The sequence below is a fragment of the Podarcis cretensis genome, assembly GCF_951804945.1.
Source record: "Podarcis cretensis genome assembly, chromosome: 12".
Lineage (NCBI taxonomy): Eukaryota > Metazoa > Chordata > Lepidosauria > Squamata > Lacertidae > Podarcis > Podarcis cretensis.
In genome coordinates, this window is record NC_137181.1 from 38,970,269 (window position 1) to 38,984,720 (window position 14,452).

The window sequence follows — 14,452 nt, forward strand, 5'->3', positions numbered from 1 at the left end:
TGCATGAGGTAATTCCGATTTTTTGCTGAACTGCGACAAAGCATTTATAATCTGCAGCCATGATTAGCTATGCAAACATGAACAGAATGGTCAGAAAAAGAAACGTTTTCATACATTTAATATAGACAATGTGATAATAAAATACAAAGATAAAAATTGTGATTATTTAAAATACTGCATATATTAGCATTTCAAATGGTAAACTGCTTTGAGAGAATTGGCAGAAAGACAGCACATAAACAAAGTTAAACACGTAAGTAAATAAGCAAGCAAGCAAACAAACAAACAAACTGGCGTTCATCCCATTCCAATATTCAGAGAGTAATGTATTTTTCTCTTCCCCATCTCAAGAGAATGGGGATTGGGGGACAAATGTGGAACAAAGAATGGTAAAATATATTGCTAGCACGCTTTAGTTTTGGCTTACATTTCTATGTATCTAATGATCATCATTACAAAGTAAAACACAGGCCATTTCAATGAATTATTTTGCGTTATATGTGGGGGGGTTCTTTATTGGAGCAATATGCTCAGATGCACATTTTAAAAAATGTTCAGCTATGTCTAACATTCTTTTTCATAACTTTCCAATAGTCAGTTGGAAGCTCTCTGAATTATTAAACTTTCTTCTTAGTCCCTTTTGTGCGACCTGTATGAGTGGTTCTCAAACATTTTGGATCAAGTACAAACCATATCTACTTTGTTTTCATTGAGTGAACCACAATTACATGGGTGATTCTGTGGACAACTTGATCAAGTAGGGGGATTCCTCAGAGCCCCTTGGGCAAAAAGTAGGCTTTAGAAAGTATCCTGGAAACCAGTGAACCATAATCCTGCAAGCTTAATCACACAGTAAAATGCATTGAGCCATGCGTTTGTTGAGTATTAACAGTGTGCATATTATTTTATATTGCGTTTTAGGACGACGTGCATATTGATAATGCCAAGAAAATGTTCATAAATATTGTTACAGCATTTAAAATTCACCTTTCAGATCATTTTACCTTCATATTCACATCTGCGCCATTACAAACCAGAAGTTCTAAACACAATGCTCCATGGGTCGATGCAGCAGCGAAGTGTAAAGGTGTAAATCCCTTCTCATTCATTTGATTTACATTAGCACCAGAGTCTATCAGTTCATTTACTACAACATCTTGTCCATTGAAGCAAGCGACATGAAGAGGTGTATTTCCATATGCATTTGGTTCGTTCATCTGTAGGAGAAAATATTACGGGGGAGTCTTTCAAATGTTAAGTCCTTAGGCTACTTTAAGTCCATCACAATGATAATTTATATTCAGCAAATGTTATGAACAATATACTTGTTCAATAAAAATGACAATTATTCATTGAATCTGAATCAAGGTGGACCACAGTCCAGTACCAGAAAATGTACTTTACATACGAATAGTCACAAGTTTAATTCCAGTTAAAAGGACCTCAGATTTGCAGGACAGAGCAAGGCTGCAGCTAAGTGAAGCAGACCACACTAGGCTACATGAACAATGGTATATGACTCATTATAAACCTTCAGATTTTCAATTATTAGTTGCAAGAGTTTAGCTCTAATTGACACGTGATTACCCTTTCTTCCATCATAAAATATAATACAATCAGTAAATCTGTAAAGTACTCTTCCAGAGTTCTGATTATCCTAGGCAAGTTGTAAAACTATAAATATATGGATGCATACAAGGGTGCAACAATGCAGAAATTAAGATTATTTTGTCACCTTCCTAATCCCTTCCCTGCTGTGTTATTTCTCATACTAAGATGGTCTACAAGAAGGCAAGGCCTGTAATTAAAAAAAATAATTGTATAGCGGTACCTCGGGTTAAGTACTTACAGTGGTACCTCGGGTTAAGTACTTAATTCGTTCCAGAGGTCCGTTCTTAACCTGAAACTGTTCTTAACCTGAAGCACCACTTTAGCTAATGGGGCCTCCCGCTGCTGCCGTGCCGCCGGAGCACAATTTCTGTTCTCATCCTGAAGCAAAGTTCTTAACCTGAAGCACTATTTCTGGGTTAACAGAGTCTGTAACCTGAAGTGTATGTAACCTGAAGCATATGTAACCCGAGGTATATGTTGGGATTCAGAACTTACAGGGTTAAGATGTTCTGTGACGCCTCACATTCTGACGTGTAATTTCGAAGGTGGGAGGAGTTTTTCTCTGTTCCTTTGTTTTTGAGGGAGAAGGAAGCAGTAGCTATGGCTGCGAGGAGTCCTGGAGTGTATGTCTGAGAAATGTCGCAATAAAGAACTGATAAATGGACACACAAGTGCCTTATGTGTTTGTCTGGATCTAAGCAGCAGCAGCAACAGCTTTTTCCGCTGTGTTTTTACTCTGCAAGGCGTGACGGAACGGAGCAGATGACGCAGCTTGAGGAAGCGTACCGGACCGCTGTAAAGGGCTAATTGGGATCGTAAAGTAATTAGCCACGTCACGCCTATTAATTATCTCAATAGGTACCACTGTAATTCGTTCCGGAGGTCCGTTCTTAACCTGAAGCACTACTTTAGCTAATGGGGCCTCCCGCTGCTGCCGCAGCCCAATTTCTGTTCTCATCCTGAAGCAAAGTTCTTAACCCGAGGTACTATTTCTGGGTTAGCAGAGTCTGTAACCTGAAGCATATGTAATCTGAGGTACCACTGTATAAAGAACACTAGCTATTCCAGAAACATCCTTTTAGAACAGACTAGATATGATACCAGTACATACTACATACAATTCCGCAAAAACTGTATTCATGTCTTAACAATGTACAAAATAATGAGAAACAATTTAGAGTCATCTCTTACTCACATCAACTCCAAGATCCAGAAGATACTTGACTACACTAATCATTCCACTGGAAGCTGCAGCATGTAGTGGTGTGTATGATTTTTTATCTTTACACGTAACTTCAGCACCATTGGCTACTAGCAGTTTTACTACATCAATATGACCTGAAAAAAATGAACAATTATATCATGTATTATACTGCAAGCTTTTAACTGGGGCAGAGTTAAGGTCACATGTTTGAGATTATTGTGGTGTTATGATGACTGATAATAGATGAACACATTCAAGATTGCCCTTCTTTTTAACAGTGAGTTGCGGGTCTTATTCATTAAATTTTAAAAGTGAAATCCAGTCCTTTTGATCTACCAGACCCATCAGCTGTAAGAGAAGGGGGGCGGTGGCATTTTTTTCTTATTCTCCTTTTTGCAGCTCCCTTGCTCCCAAGTAGCTTGGTTCACAGAAAGAGTGTACAGGCCCTGAGACCGATGGTGCGGTTTGGATTTAATCAGAACAATAAGTGCTTCACTGTGGTAAACCAAAGGAAGGACCACTGGTGCAACAAGCACTGATCCCTGCACACACCAGCCACAATTAGAAGGTTGCAATTGCCACACTTAATGCAAGCAACACCACTTTTGATTGTTAGCCATCCCTTGTGAGTTGGATGTCATCCACTTAGTATACACTGCCTCGATTTGCTTTAACGAGACACCCTGTCTGCATTTTGTGAGAGGTCCAAGTGTGGCTGCCTTCAGAAGGGGCAAGACCACACCACTAAAAGCAACATATTAATGTTGCAGATACCTTTGCCATTTTAAGTCCTGTGGTGATCTAATACAACTCAGGCTGCCCCAGGAAAACTTACCCGTGTATTTTGCTGTGCGTTCACTGTTCAGCCTAGGCCTTTGTGAATATTGATGTTCACTGATAAATCCCTTCCTTGTTCTTTTTATCTCTCCTTCCCCCACCCCATCTTGAGTTTCTTCTCAGAAATGGACTAGTCAAAACTCCTGTGCAGAGAGGCACTAGGCTAAGAGAGTTCAATGGAAGCCACATAAAAATTTAAAGAGGAACAACTTAAGGAGGGGCTAAAGCAACTTAACTTTCCTTTCTATTATTATTAATTTAATATACAATCTTTACAACAAAATAAAATCATATATGGCAAAACCTTGAGTCTCATGTTTTCATTTGTACTAATCTCTTCTCATATTTCTTTACTTTAGTATTCCTTAATATTTGTCTCCTTATTTTAATTCCTTATTTTCTATCTCTTAAATCCAATCTACATCTTTAACATTTTTTCAGTTAATACCCTCATCTCCCCCCCTCCCCAAGACCCATTACTTCCCTCCACCTGTGTGCGATCTTTACATACATTATTTTTGTTTATTGCGTTACTCGCTGTTTATATTTATTGTTCCATCTTTATTATTATATTATCATATCTCCTTGCGCCCTTTAAGCTATTGCATATTAATTTTTAGTCTTCAGAACCAACTCTTTTCATGTAAACCTTTCTGCATTCCCATTCTTTATTAATTTTTTGATTAGGACAACCTCTAACTGATGCTGTTAACCTTGCCATTTCTGCAAATTCGTAAATTTTGGCTCTCCATTCTAGTAATTCTGGTATTTTGTCTGTTTTCCAATTTTTTGCCACTAGAATTCTGGCCGCAGCTGCTGTGTAAAGGAATACATTACTTTTATCCTTTGGGATATTGCTCGTTACTAAGAGCAGCAGAAATGCCTTTGTTTTTTTAGAGATTAAACTCCTGAGTATCTTTTTGAGCTCTTCATGTACCATAATCCAGAATTGTTTGACTACCTTATACCCCCACCACATATGATACATTGGAGATGTAAATCAGAGGTGGGGATAATGTAAGCAACTTAACTTTCTGAAGCTCCCTAATTTTTCAAGGATTGTGGTGGGTAAGAAGGTCTCATGGTTTGGGACAAGGACAGCCCAACTAATTTTACTGCCTGCGGTGAAGCAGCGTATGCTACCCACCCCCATTAAATCGAAGTGCATTGTACCCAAGGCCCATCAAGTTTTGTTGACACCTCTCTTCGGCTTTCTTCTTCCCTATCTCTACAACAGTAACTAAACATACAGTCCAGACAACACCCGAGTTGCCTGAGGCAACTGTGTTGTTCTGCCTAAAAGTAGTCAGCTCTACTAACATAGCATGAGTGGTTATGTAGTATAATCCCTGTTTACTTTGCCTGTATGTTTCTGTGAAGGCACTTCAAACCACAAAGCTATTCATTTACTTTTAAACCATTCTATTCTTACCGCTAGCTCCTCTGAAAGGACAGTAATTATAAATTCCCTGAAGCAAGCAAGGTATTTGTAGCAAATGCAATTTGATCTGTAGCATGAAACCATCTCTGGTAAAGATCTGTTCTGTGAACGTTCTGGGTTCATGTGCATGTATGTATGGTCATAAAGGCAGAATTTGTTGCACTCTGCACCACCTTCTATGGTGTTCTGGAGGGTTGCCCAACTCTTTGGAACAGAGTGTGGGGTCACAGGGGGCTGGAGCAGAAAGTGGAGTCAGTGAAAATCACCATCCTTGTATTAGCAGACACCTTGACTAGATCAAAAGCCACTCCACAGCTCTGATTTTCATTCTATACTTCATCTCATACTTTCTTCAATATCTCAGAAATGTCCCTATGCTATTTAGTAACATGTGTTGTTGTTTAGTCGTTTAGTCGTGTCCGACTCTTCGTGACCCCATGGACCAGAGCATGGACCCCATGGACCAGAGTATCATAGACATGTTTAATGAATACTTTGATCAATCACAATTGATTAAAAATAAGTTAGTTAATTAATTGTTCTTTAGTTGGTGGAGAGCCCCAACCAATTCAATAATGCTTGTATCTTTCAGAGAAAATAATTTCTTTTTAGTACCATTAGGTGATCTTTTACATGTGAAAGATCCACAATGAACATGCTAGATGTATTTCTAATATTAGATGGGACTCATCCAGGAGAAAAGACCACCATAACCTTAAACCAGACATAGTGATGCAAAATTGAGACAAGGCTGGTGGAAAGATCAGTCTCTTATCCACACCAAACAAGGATTGCACTGGATGCTCTGTGTTCATATGTGCATTCAAACTGCCTATGAGATTCCTGAACCAGGAAGGAAACAGCATGCAGAAGCCTGTTTTAAGAACAAAACCCTGAAACAAAGAAATCAGCCATGAATAAATTCCTGCCGGAAGTCAAGTAAGGGAGAACGAAGTGCTTTTACATACCCATATAAGCTGCCCAGTGAATTGCTCGTCTGTCTTTCTTGTCAAAGGCATTGATATTGGCACCTCTAGACAATAATAAACTGACCATCTAAAATGAAGATAAGTTATATTTCTTAATTTACATATTTATATTAATTTAAAGCATAATCAAAGTTGAATAAAGTTAATGCCTGCACAGCACTTAAAACTAAAATGCATCTACATTGAGGGAGAAAGTTACTGATAAGCTATGTAATCACTGCAGGATTAAAATAACCAAAATAAATAAGCTTCAATCAGTTTAGTTAGCTATTTGGATTTTCACTAGAACAACTTTTCAAAAACTATTAAAAGTCACTGTTGAAGTAGTTTTTGCAACCCTGAAAAAGCAGAAGAATTAGGTGTGTCATCAAAAACTTGATTCTGATGGTTATGTATTACATTAATAACTGACCAATGAACATTTTGCTACAGTACATATGATGGAGACTAAAAGGCTTTAATTGGTTTGTAACTATAAGGTATGTCTTCCCTTAATCTGCATTAAACAGCTTCAAGTAGAAAGAAAGTCATGAAGGCACATGACACAGGAACCTTGCTGTAGCTAAGTAGGTTTGGATGTTGACTACATGATAACCACATTTACTACCCTGAGTTCTACAATGCAAGAAAGGCAGGATAAACATATCATTTTAAATTAAAGGAAATATTTCTTTCCATACTATAAACAAAAGAACAGTATTTCTGCAAAGCTAAAGTAAGCATGTTGCAGTTTTCTTTGCATGTAGCACTGGGATTAGGTAAACAGACCCCTGTTTGTGGAGGGACAGCTGGCTTGGGGGAGTCAAATATAAGAAGTCATCTGTACCTCAACATGTCCACTGAAGGCTGCATGATGTAATGCTGTTCTACCAGCACGGTCTGACACATTTACATTGCTGAGAAGTGGCACCAAGGCTTCTGCACACTTGACAGCTTTATTTGCAGCTGCTATGTGTAGGGGTGTTTGCCAATTTTTGTCACGGGCATTGACATCTGCTGAATGCTTCAACAACACCTGCACAGCATCCTATAAATAATAAAACACACACTTCCAATAAATAAAAAAGATTAGCAAAGTAACCTCCCAATTCTGTTTCCTTTGAAGCTTATCTTAACTCCCCACCCCCACCCCAATAACCTGCCTCCCACTTCAATTACCCAAGTATTCTTCCTATGGACAAAAATCAAAACTGGCATTTAAAATTCTTATATACTCTGCAACCAAGTGTCCAAAAGCATGTGATCAAATATCTATTCAAAGGCTTATAAAAGGTTTAATGAAGGCCTTTCAGCAAGCAACAGGTGACTGGGTGTGACAGCTTCCCCCTTTATTTGTCTCCACTTCCTTGCCAGCACCAGCAGGGAAGGAGGAGTTGTCCTTTTGGACAGGGAGGAAAATTCTTTCTAGTATTCATAAAACTAGCATTGATAATTGGTCCCATTGATTGAGGGATTTAGAAGGTTGTGGGGTCCTGTGTTATTTAAGTTGCAAGGTTGTTTAATGAGAATATGTTTGGGTATGAAGTCAAGTGAAATTGAGTTCTCTCCTCATGCCCTCTTTTGTGTGCCCCCCCCAGTATAACTTTTTTTGAGTCCCTTTTACAAACTAATGAGAAAGCAACGATTATTAATGTTTACAAATGTGTTTTATTTTCTGGCTATACTGACCTCTACTTTCTCCTTTTCTAAAATCTATATATGCTGCGCTTTTTCATTTATAAATTACAAAATGTGTAGCCTAGCTTTCCACATAAATTTTTAAATGGTCAAGGCAGCTAAAACCATAAAACACAAAAATAATAGCCAGCTTGGAACCCCTGATAATATGTGTTTATAATAAAAATAATAAAATATAAAATGAGCATCTGCAACCATGTACATTTCCCTATGGGAACCTTGGCTGGTTCACTGATCATCAAGGCAGTACCTGTGTGGGACTGAGGTTGGAACACTATATCTGCCCAACTGCAGGTAAATCAGTGGGATTTACTGAGTGGATATGTAAAGGATTGCACTGTGAATTTTGGTTGCGCAGGGTGGAAGGAAGGGCTCATTGTACCTAGACACACTCCTACTATTATTTCATACAATGAAACCTGGGTCAGCAGTCCTAAGTGTCATCTGAAACCAACATAACACCAAGTAGAGCCTAAACTGATCAAACTTTATCTGATATTCAGAGGAAACACATCCAGTTCAGACCATGAGTTTCCCAGGAATGTTTCAGCTTCAGAACTTTTCCTCTTAGAAATAATGCATGCATAATAAAGAATATTTTTTTAAAAAAAACAAAACAGAAGGCATTATGTATGTATTTTGCATTATGTCCTTTTGTGTGACCTTGGCAAAAACAGTTTAAGAGGCATTTGACTGCAATGATGTCCCAGCACAAAGGTGCAGAGCAAAAACCTTTAGTACAAAAATTGGCACAATATTATTTTATTAATTTATGAATCCCCAAGGCGATTTACAGTCATACAATAAAAACAATTCAAAAAACCAACTACATATGGGTTTAATAAAAATGCATACAAACATCTAGTACAGAGGCCTTTTGAAAAGTTTTTTTCATCTAGCTGGAAAAGCTTGACAAAAAAAAAAAATAAAATCCACTGAAAGTACCAACAGTGGATTCTTATGTCTGTAAGAATCATAGTCATTTTATGAATGTTTGTCACAGGTCCTTAGGGAGCCTTTGTAGGTTCCCTGAAACCTCTCTTTCCACCTTTAAGCAAGAAAAAAGCTCCGGAATAAAGACATGATGTGCATGTGGATTGTTCCCTCGGCCAAGCTCTGAGAAGAATCCATGTTCCTGTTCCAGCAGATTTTGACTACAAGCAACTTCTCTCCTGCCACCAACTATGCTATTAATCCTCTGGGAGGCTAGCTCTGAGCACCGATATGCTGCCTTCAGCTGGTGACATGGCAAGTAGGATGGGAGGGGAAACAAAGACAACAGTCAAATGTAAAGGTACATGTGCACTGAAGGGCAGACAAGATGGCTTGAGGAGGGAACAAGGAGCTCATGGCAAGCACTAGAGTTAGAGGGAAAGCTGAGAAGCATCCAGTGGCGTAGCGTGGGTTGTCAGCACCCGGGGCAAGGCAAGTAATTTGCGCCCCCTAACCCATGGATTTGCACCCCCTAACCCGTGGGTTTGCGCCCCCTAACCCTAACCCCCAGATGTTGCGCCCAGTGCGGCCGGCCCCCCCTGCACCCCCCACGCTATGCCACTGGAAGCATCGGCAACACTGAAGAGCCTCAAGCTTGTTTCATTTCAGTTCTGAATTCTTCCCCATTTCAGAACAGAACAAACAGTTTTCAACTGAACTTGATCAAATAACGGCTTGCAAAAATTGTGTAAAAGTTTGGGTGGCAAAGAGCAGCAGGAGCACCTGGGTATGTTGGGAAGCAAAGCACTACCTGGTTGCTACAACCACAGCAACCAGCAACTCTATTTCCACTGAATTCCTCCAGTCCTCACATGGGTCTGGGAAGCAATGAAAATGAAGACAACAGGCAACTAGAGCTGAATAGTGCTTTGCATTAAGCTGCCCTATAAAAGTGCTTTTTAAAACCTGCAGGAGAAAAAGAGAACAAAAAGTGGTGCTGGGGTGGCAGAGTTTATGGGTCCTTATATTTCTGCCTCAAAGTCTAGTACTGACAGTGTCACTGTCTGCAGGATTCTTTTGCAATAAAATGTACTGAAGTGTTTTAAAGCAAACCCATACCTCACTACATGATGCAACAGCTCTGTGTAAAGGAGTCAACCATTTGCTGTCTTTGGCATTAACTCTAGCTCCTGCAAATGGGGGGGGGGGGAGAATACAAAAAAGGAATATTATTTGATACAAATTCAAATATCTAAATGACAATTAAAGATTAAGAAACATAACATTAAAATATTCCTGCAGAGTAAATACAGATTGAGTGTAAATAAAATGTTTTTGCATATTGCAGTTTTTATGTTTCTCCCTGACAATGACCAGAATTTTAATTTGTCCATCAGCCAGTTTCCTGAATTGTTCAGTACTGAAAGTAGTAACATAAAACAGTAAATAAGCCAGTATGCTTGTTATCCCTACTTATTCAGTTTCCCTGACTAGATGGGAAAATTATTCCCTTTAATCCAGTTGTTTTTCTTTGATGATTGAGGATTAGCTCTATATTAAAACAACAAACTGTATATACCCAGCTAATTGACAGTATTTCATGCCTGTTCATTAAATACTCAGGAATGCAGCACTTGTAGTCCCAAAGCAATACTATCAAACAAAAATCAAAGATTAAAGATGCAATTCTATGTATGTATATCTGGAAATAAGCCCCACTGAACACAATAGGACTTGCCTCTAAGTAAACATGCATAGCATTACACTGTAAGCAAACTAGACGACAGGAATTTTAGAGGAAGAATAGTAAGTTGTTTGGCTTCACCTTCTCTCACATTAACACATTCTATGCCTATGAAGGAGAGACTAGTAGCAGCATCAATGTCAATTCCCATCAAGTCTAATCTTTAACAGAAATATACACATACTAATTTCAGCATTTACAACATTAAAATGAAAATAGTACTCAGTGTCCCAGAGTATAAATTACATTATCAGAAAAACCTCTGGGAACTAGTTAATGGACTGCCTGCATAACACTAGAACAGATGCATGCATTAATCTTACGCTAACATTTAGAGATGAAATGGCATGTCTGTTAAAGAAAATATACTAGAGGTGGCCTGAGAAGAAAAAAGGAGCAAAACTGTTTCCTTGGGTATTTGTTCCAAGAAAGGCACCATCCTTTTCCACATTATCATACTACTCAAACTTGAATATAATAATGATTTGCACCAGATGAAGTGGAACAGAAAAAAGGGGAAACACTTTTTTAAAAAGGAAAACAGAAAGCTGCCATATCAGATTATTTGTCAATCTAGCCATATCAGATTATTTGTCAATGTAGCCCAGTACTGCCTATTCTGACTGGCAAGAACTCTTCCAGGTCTCAGATGGAGAGGTGTTGCCTAGCAGCTATCTGATTTCTTTAACTTAAAACTCTAGATAGTCAACCTGACATCTACATTCAACACATGTGCTCTACCACTGAGCTATAACCCCTCTCCTAAACAGCTTACTTATCAGTGAAACATCGAAGACAGGAGTAAACTTCCCTGGCACATATTGCTCAATTGTGCCAGCATTACCTCAGTTCCCTTCAACTGAACTGATGTTTAGCAAGCTTTCATTTATGCAATAATAGAAAATACTGAAAGTTGCCTCCATGACTGACGTTCATGTAATTTCAAATTTCAGTTTCAACAAATGTTCACAAATAGGCATGGCCTAGCCTTCCTAAAAACATATTAGCAACAGAGAAACAATCTGTTTTCCATAATAGTATATCTTCTATTTAGTTCATATGTAAAATTAGCTACAAAAGGAATGATTTAAATAAAACAAAACTGGAAACTTTGTAGCTACACTATTTTTTTTAATATAGAAGCGGTATTTAAATAGTTGGCTAGCTATGCAATACTTTTAATAATTCTACTGTTATTCACAACAAAACAAAAATGGATGACCAAAACTTTAGTTTTGTGTGTACGTTAAACACCTGAAAGGTTAAATTCAATAAACGGATTGTTCATATCTCTTATCACATTTGCAGAACTTATTGTTCCAGTCACACATCTTGTCCATAACCAAGAAAAGCACCATACCAGATAAAATAAGTAGCTCAATAATTTCTGCATCTCCCAGATAGGCAGCAGCATGTAAAGGGGTCCGCTTTTCATTATCCTGTTGTAAGAGGAGGAAAGATTTAATAAATAATAACAAGTGGTAGAAGCATTCCCTACAAATTAATTGAAAATAATGGTGTAAAGCAGCAGTCAGCAACCTGGGCTGGATCTACGCACATCAAAGAAGCGTTTCAGTTAAACACATTGCAAACTTTGTATGAAAAATTGGGTAAGCAAAAACAGAACTCCACAGCGTGGAGTGTTACAGTGTTAGAATGCATAAACAACACATATACTGTAAAGCGTTTTTTCTTTATGAATGTAGCCGAGTTCCTGGTGTCCACAAAGGCTTTAATTGGTGCCCATGGGCAGGTGTCCTAGATTCGGAGTTTTCATTTTAAAACAGGATTTAGCCCTCCAAGAAATGTAGTTATGGGCCAAAATGTGCAGGTATCTTCTAACCAATTTCTTTAAAGTGTGTGTGTGTGTGTGTGTGTGTGTGTGTGTGTGTGTTGCAGCCACCTTGTATATTTTACTGATACTGAGAAATGTTCCCTATTGCTATTAGATAGCAACGGCATCAAAGTGTGCATGTGAAATCAATATTGTATAATGGTGTGATCTCCATGATCCTGAGCCGGAGGTCCTAGCTGACTTCCCATTGTAATCATAAAGTTGTTGGGAGTGGCTATCTAATCTTGTTATATGATACTCCCCATGGCAGCTGTTTTGTGTTATCCCACCCCTCATGGCAAGTATTTTGTGGGTAGCATCAGCAGCACTCACTCAAAATTCAACATGTGCCCAGTGGTCCATAAAGGTTGGTAATCACTGGTGTAAAGCTCTTTTTGAAGTACTGTATTTTATATTTTTAAGAAACAGAGTTAACACCATAGCAGTGTTAAACATCTTAGGTGATGAGTACAAATGTCCATTCCATAATCAAGAACACTTAATGTAGATTAGCAGCCAAGCAAAATACTCCAATCTCCCTTTTATAATCCATCAGTATGGATTTCCAGTTAATGCTTACCAATAGAATTGGAAAACCCTTCATGAGAGGATGGAGCAATGCTACCAGTTACAAGCAAATTAATTTAAAGAGCAAAATAAATATTTGTTTGAATTTTTTAAAAAAGTTTCACTTATAGTACAACCCTATATCTACTCAGAAGTAAACACCACTGAATTGAATGGAACTTTCTCCCATGTTAGGGTGTAGAACAGCAGCCTTAGTGCAATTCAAATGCTATATATTGAAACAAGCCCCAAAATTTATTTTTACTGGAATACTTGTAAATATATTAAGTCATGTCCACTCAATAACATACCATTATTTAACTTTTAAGAAAAAAATGAAGAACTATTAATACTTCATTTTACTCATTTTAGCATGCTAGTAGAGCTGTGGGTGCATATGTACTCCCTAAGGACTGTCACATCATTAAAAAAATTAGGATTTAGTCTAGTTTTCACCAATAGTGTATGCATTCCAGTTGCTGAATTTGACTTGTATTTTGTCCATTCATTATATATGTCTACTCAAAGTAAGTCTCACTGAGTTCAATTGCGCTTAATCTTAGGAAGGTGGATACAGGATTGAGCCTAATTAATTTTCTGAAAATACATTTCTAAAACGGGAAAATAGTCCATATAGGAATATAGTAATAGAAAATGATACACCTCACATCACTGCCTCAAACTGTAATGTGCTGTTACTTCCAAATATGCAAACTGCTCTTTGAATGTTTCTTCCCAATTACGGTAATATTACTTAAACCACTTTGCTGATTTGAATATTCTGAACAAACTGTGGTGTGAAGAAATCAGGAAAAGTGAGAGAGAAGGAAGTTAAGCTTTCTCCTGATGTTCTAAACTGTAGTGTGGAGGACTGGGGAAAATGGTTTCAGTTTTCACAAACCAGAAAATGGAAGGCAGACATGAATGAAAAGAAGCGTCACAACAATTCCATGTGTTGTTTCCTGAATTCTGTATGCATGCATCTTCCAATATAAGTCAATTTACTTCACAAAGTGCAAATGAGAAACCAGAAAATCCAAGGCTACGTGCTAGAGGCCTTGACACTATATTGAATGATGCTTTGTAAATTCCAGGTTTCCTTCTAAGAATGTCACTGTTTACTAATCCAGACAAATGTTATTATTAGCATTAGTATTTTCCATGTGCTCTTCAGTGAAAATGCTCCAAGCCCGGCTTTAAAAAATCACTAATAAGAGTCCCTGCCTTCAGGCTTACACTCTTCAAAAGACATGAAATAAAAGAAATATGGAGGGGGCGGGAAGCAGGGGGCAAGCTACACTCAGGCACTAGGTCTACACTACAAGTCTAGCAACCAGATGAAATGAAGGAGAAAGGACTTGCTAATCTCTCAACAGAACAGATGGAATGACCCTGTTTCCCCAAATGCCCTTCTGCTGCAGCCTGACAAAATGCAGTACTATCCTCACTAACTTTTACTATCTTATCGTGGATCTAGGAGTTTCACAGCAGAATAAATATCTTTTAACAACATTGTTTTAAAACACTACTTTAAAAGATATTTCACTTCATCACTCTTAAAATACTGGACACAAACACAGCAAGCCAGGCAAGTATTCTTATTCCTATTCTGTTG

The 14,452-nt window shown here is 38.0% G+C and overlaps 1 protein-coding gene across 2 annotated transcripts in view; it reads right to left on the reverse strand.

Annotated features, from left to right (window-relative positions):
• The window catches only part of ANKRD28 (ankyrin repeat domain 28), an 84,339-nt gene that overhangs the window by 24,291 nt on the left and 45,596 nt on the right, over positions 1-14,452 (reverse strand). For both annotated transcript variants that reach the window (XM_079947980.1, XM_079947979.1), the window contains exons 3-8: positions 11,797-11,875; positions 9,812-9,882; positions 6,909-7,109; positions 6,062-6,149; positions 2,807-2,949; positions 1,005-1,217 (exon numbers count right to left, since the gene is read on the reverse strand). In XM_079947980.1, the coding sequence (XP_079804106.1) occupies positions 1,005-1,217; positions 2,807-2,949; positions 6,062-6,149; positions 6,909-7,109; positions 9,812-9,882; positions 11,797-11,875 (795 nt within the window). The remainder of the gene's footprint in view (positions 1-1,004; positions 1,218-2,806; positions 2,950-6,061; positions 6,150-6,908; positions 7,110-9,811; positions 9,883-11,796; positions 11,876-14,452) is intronic.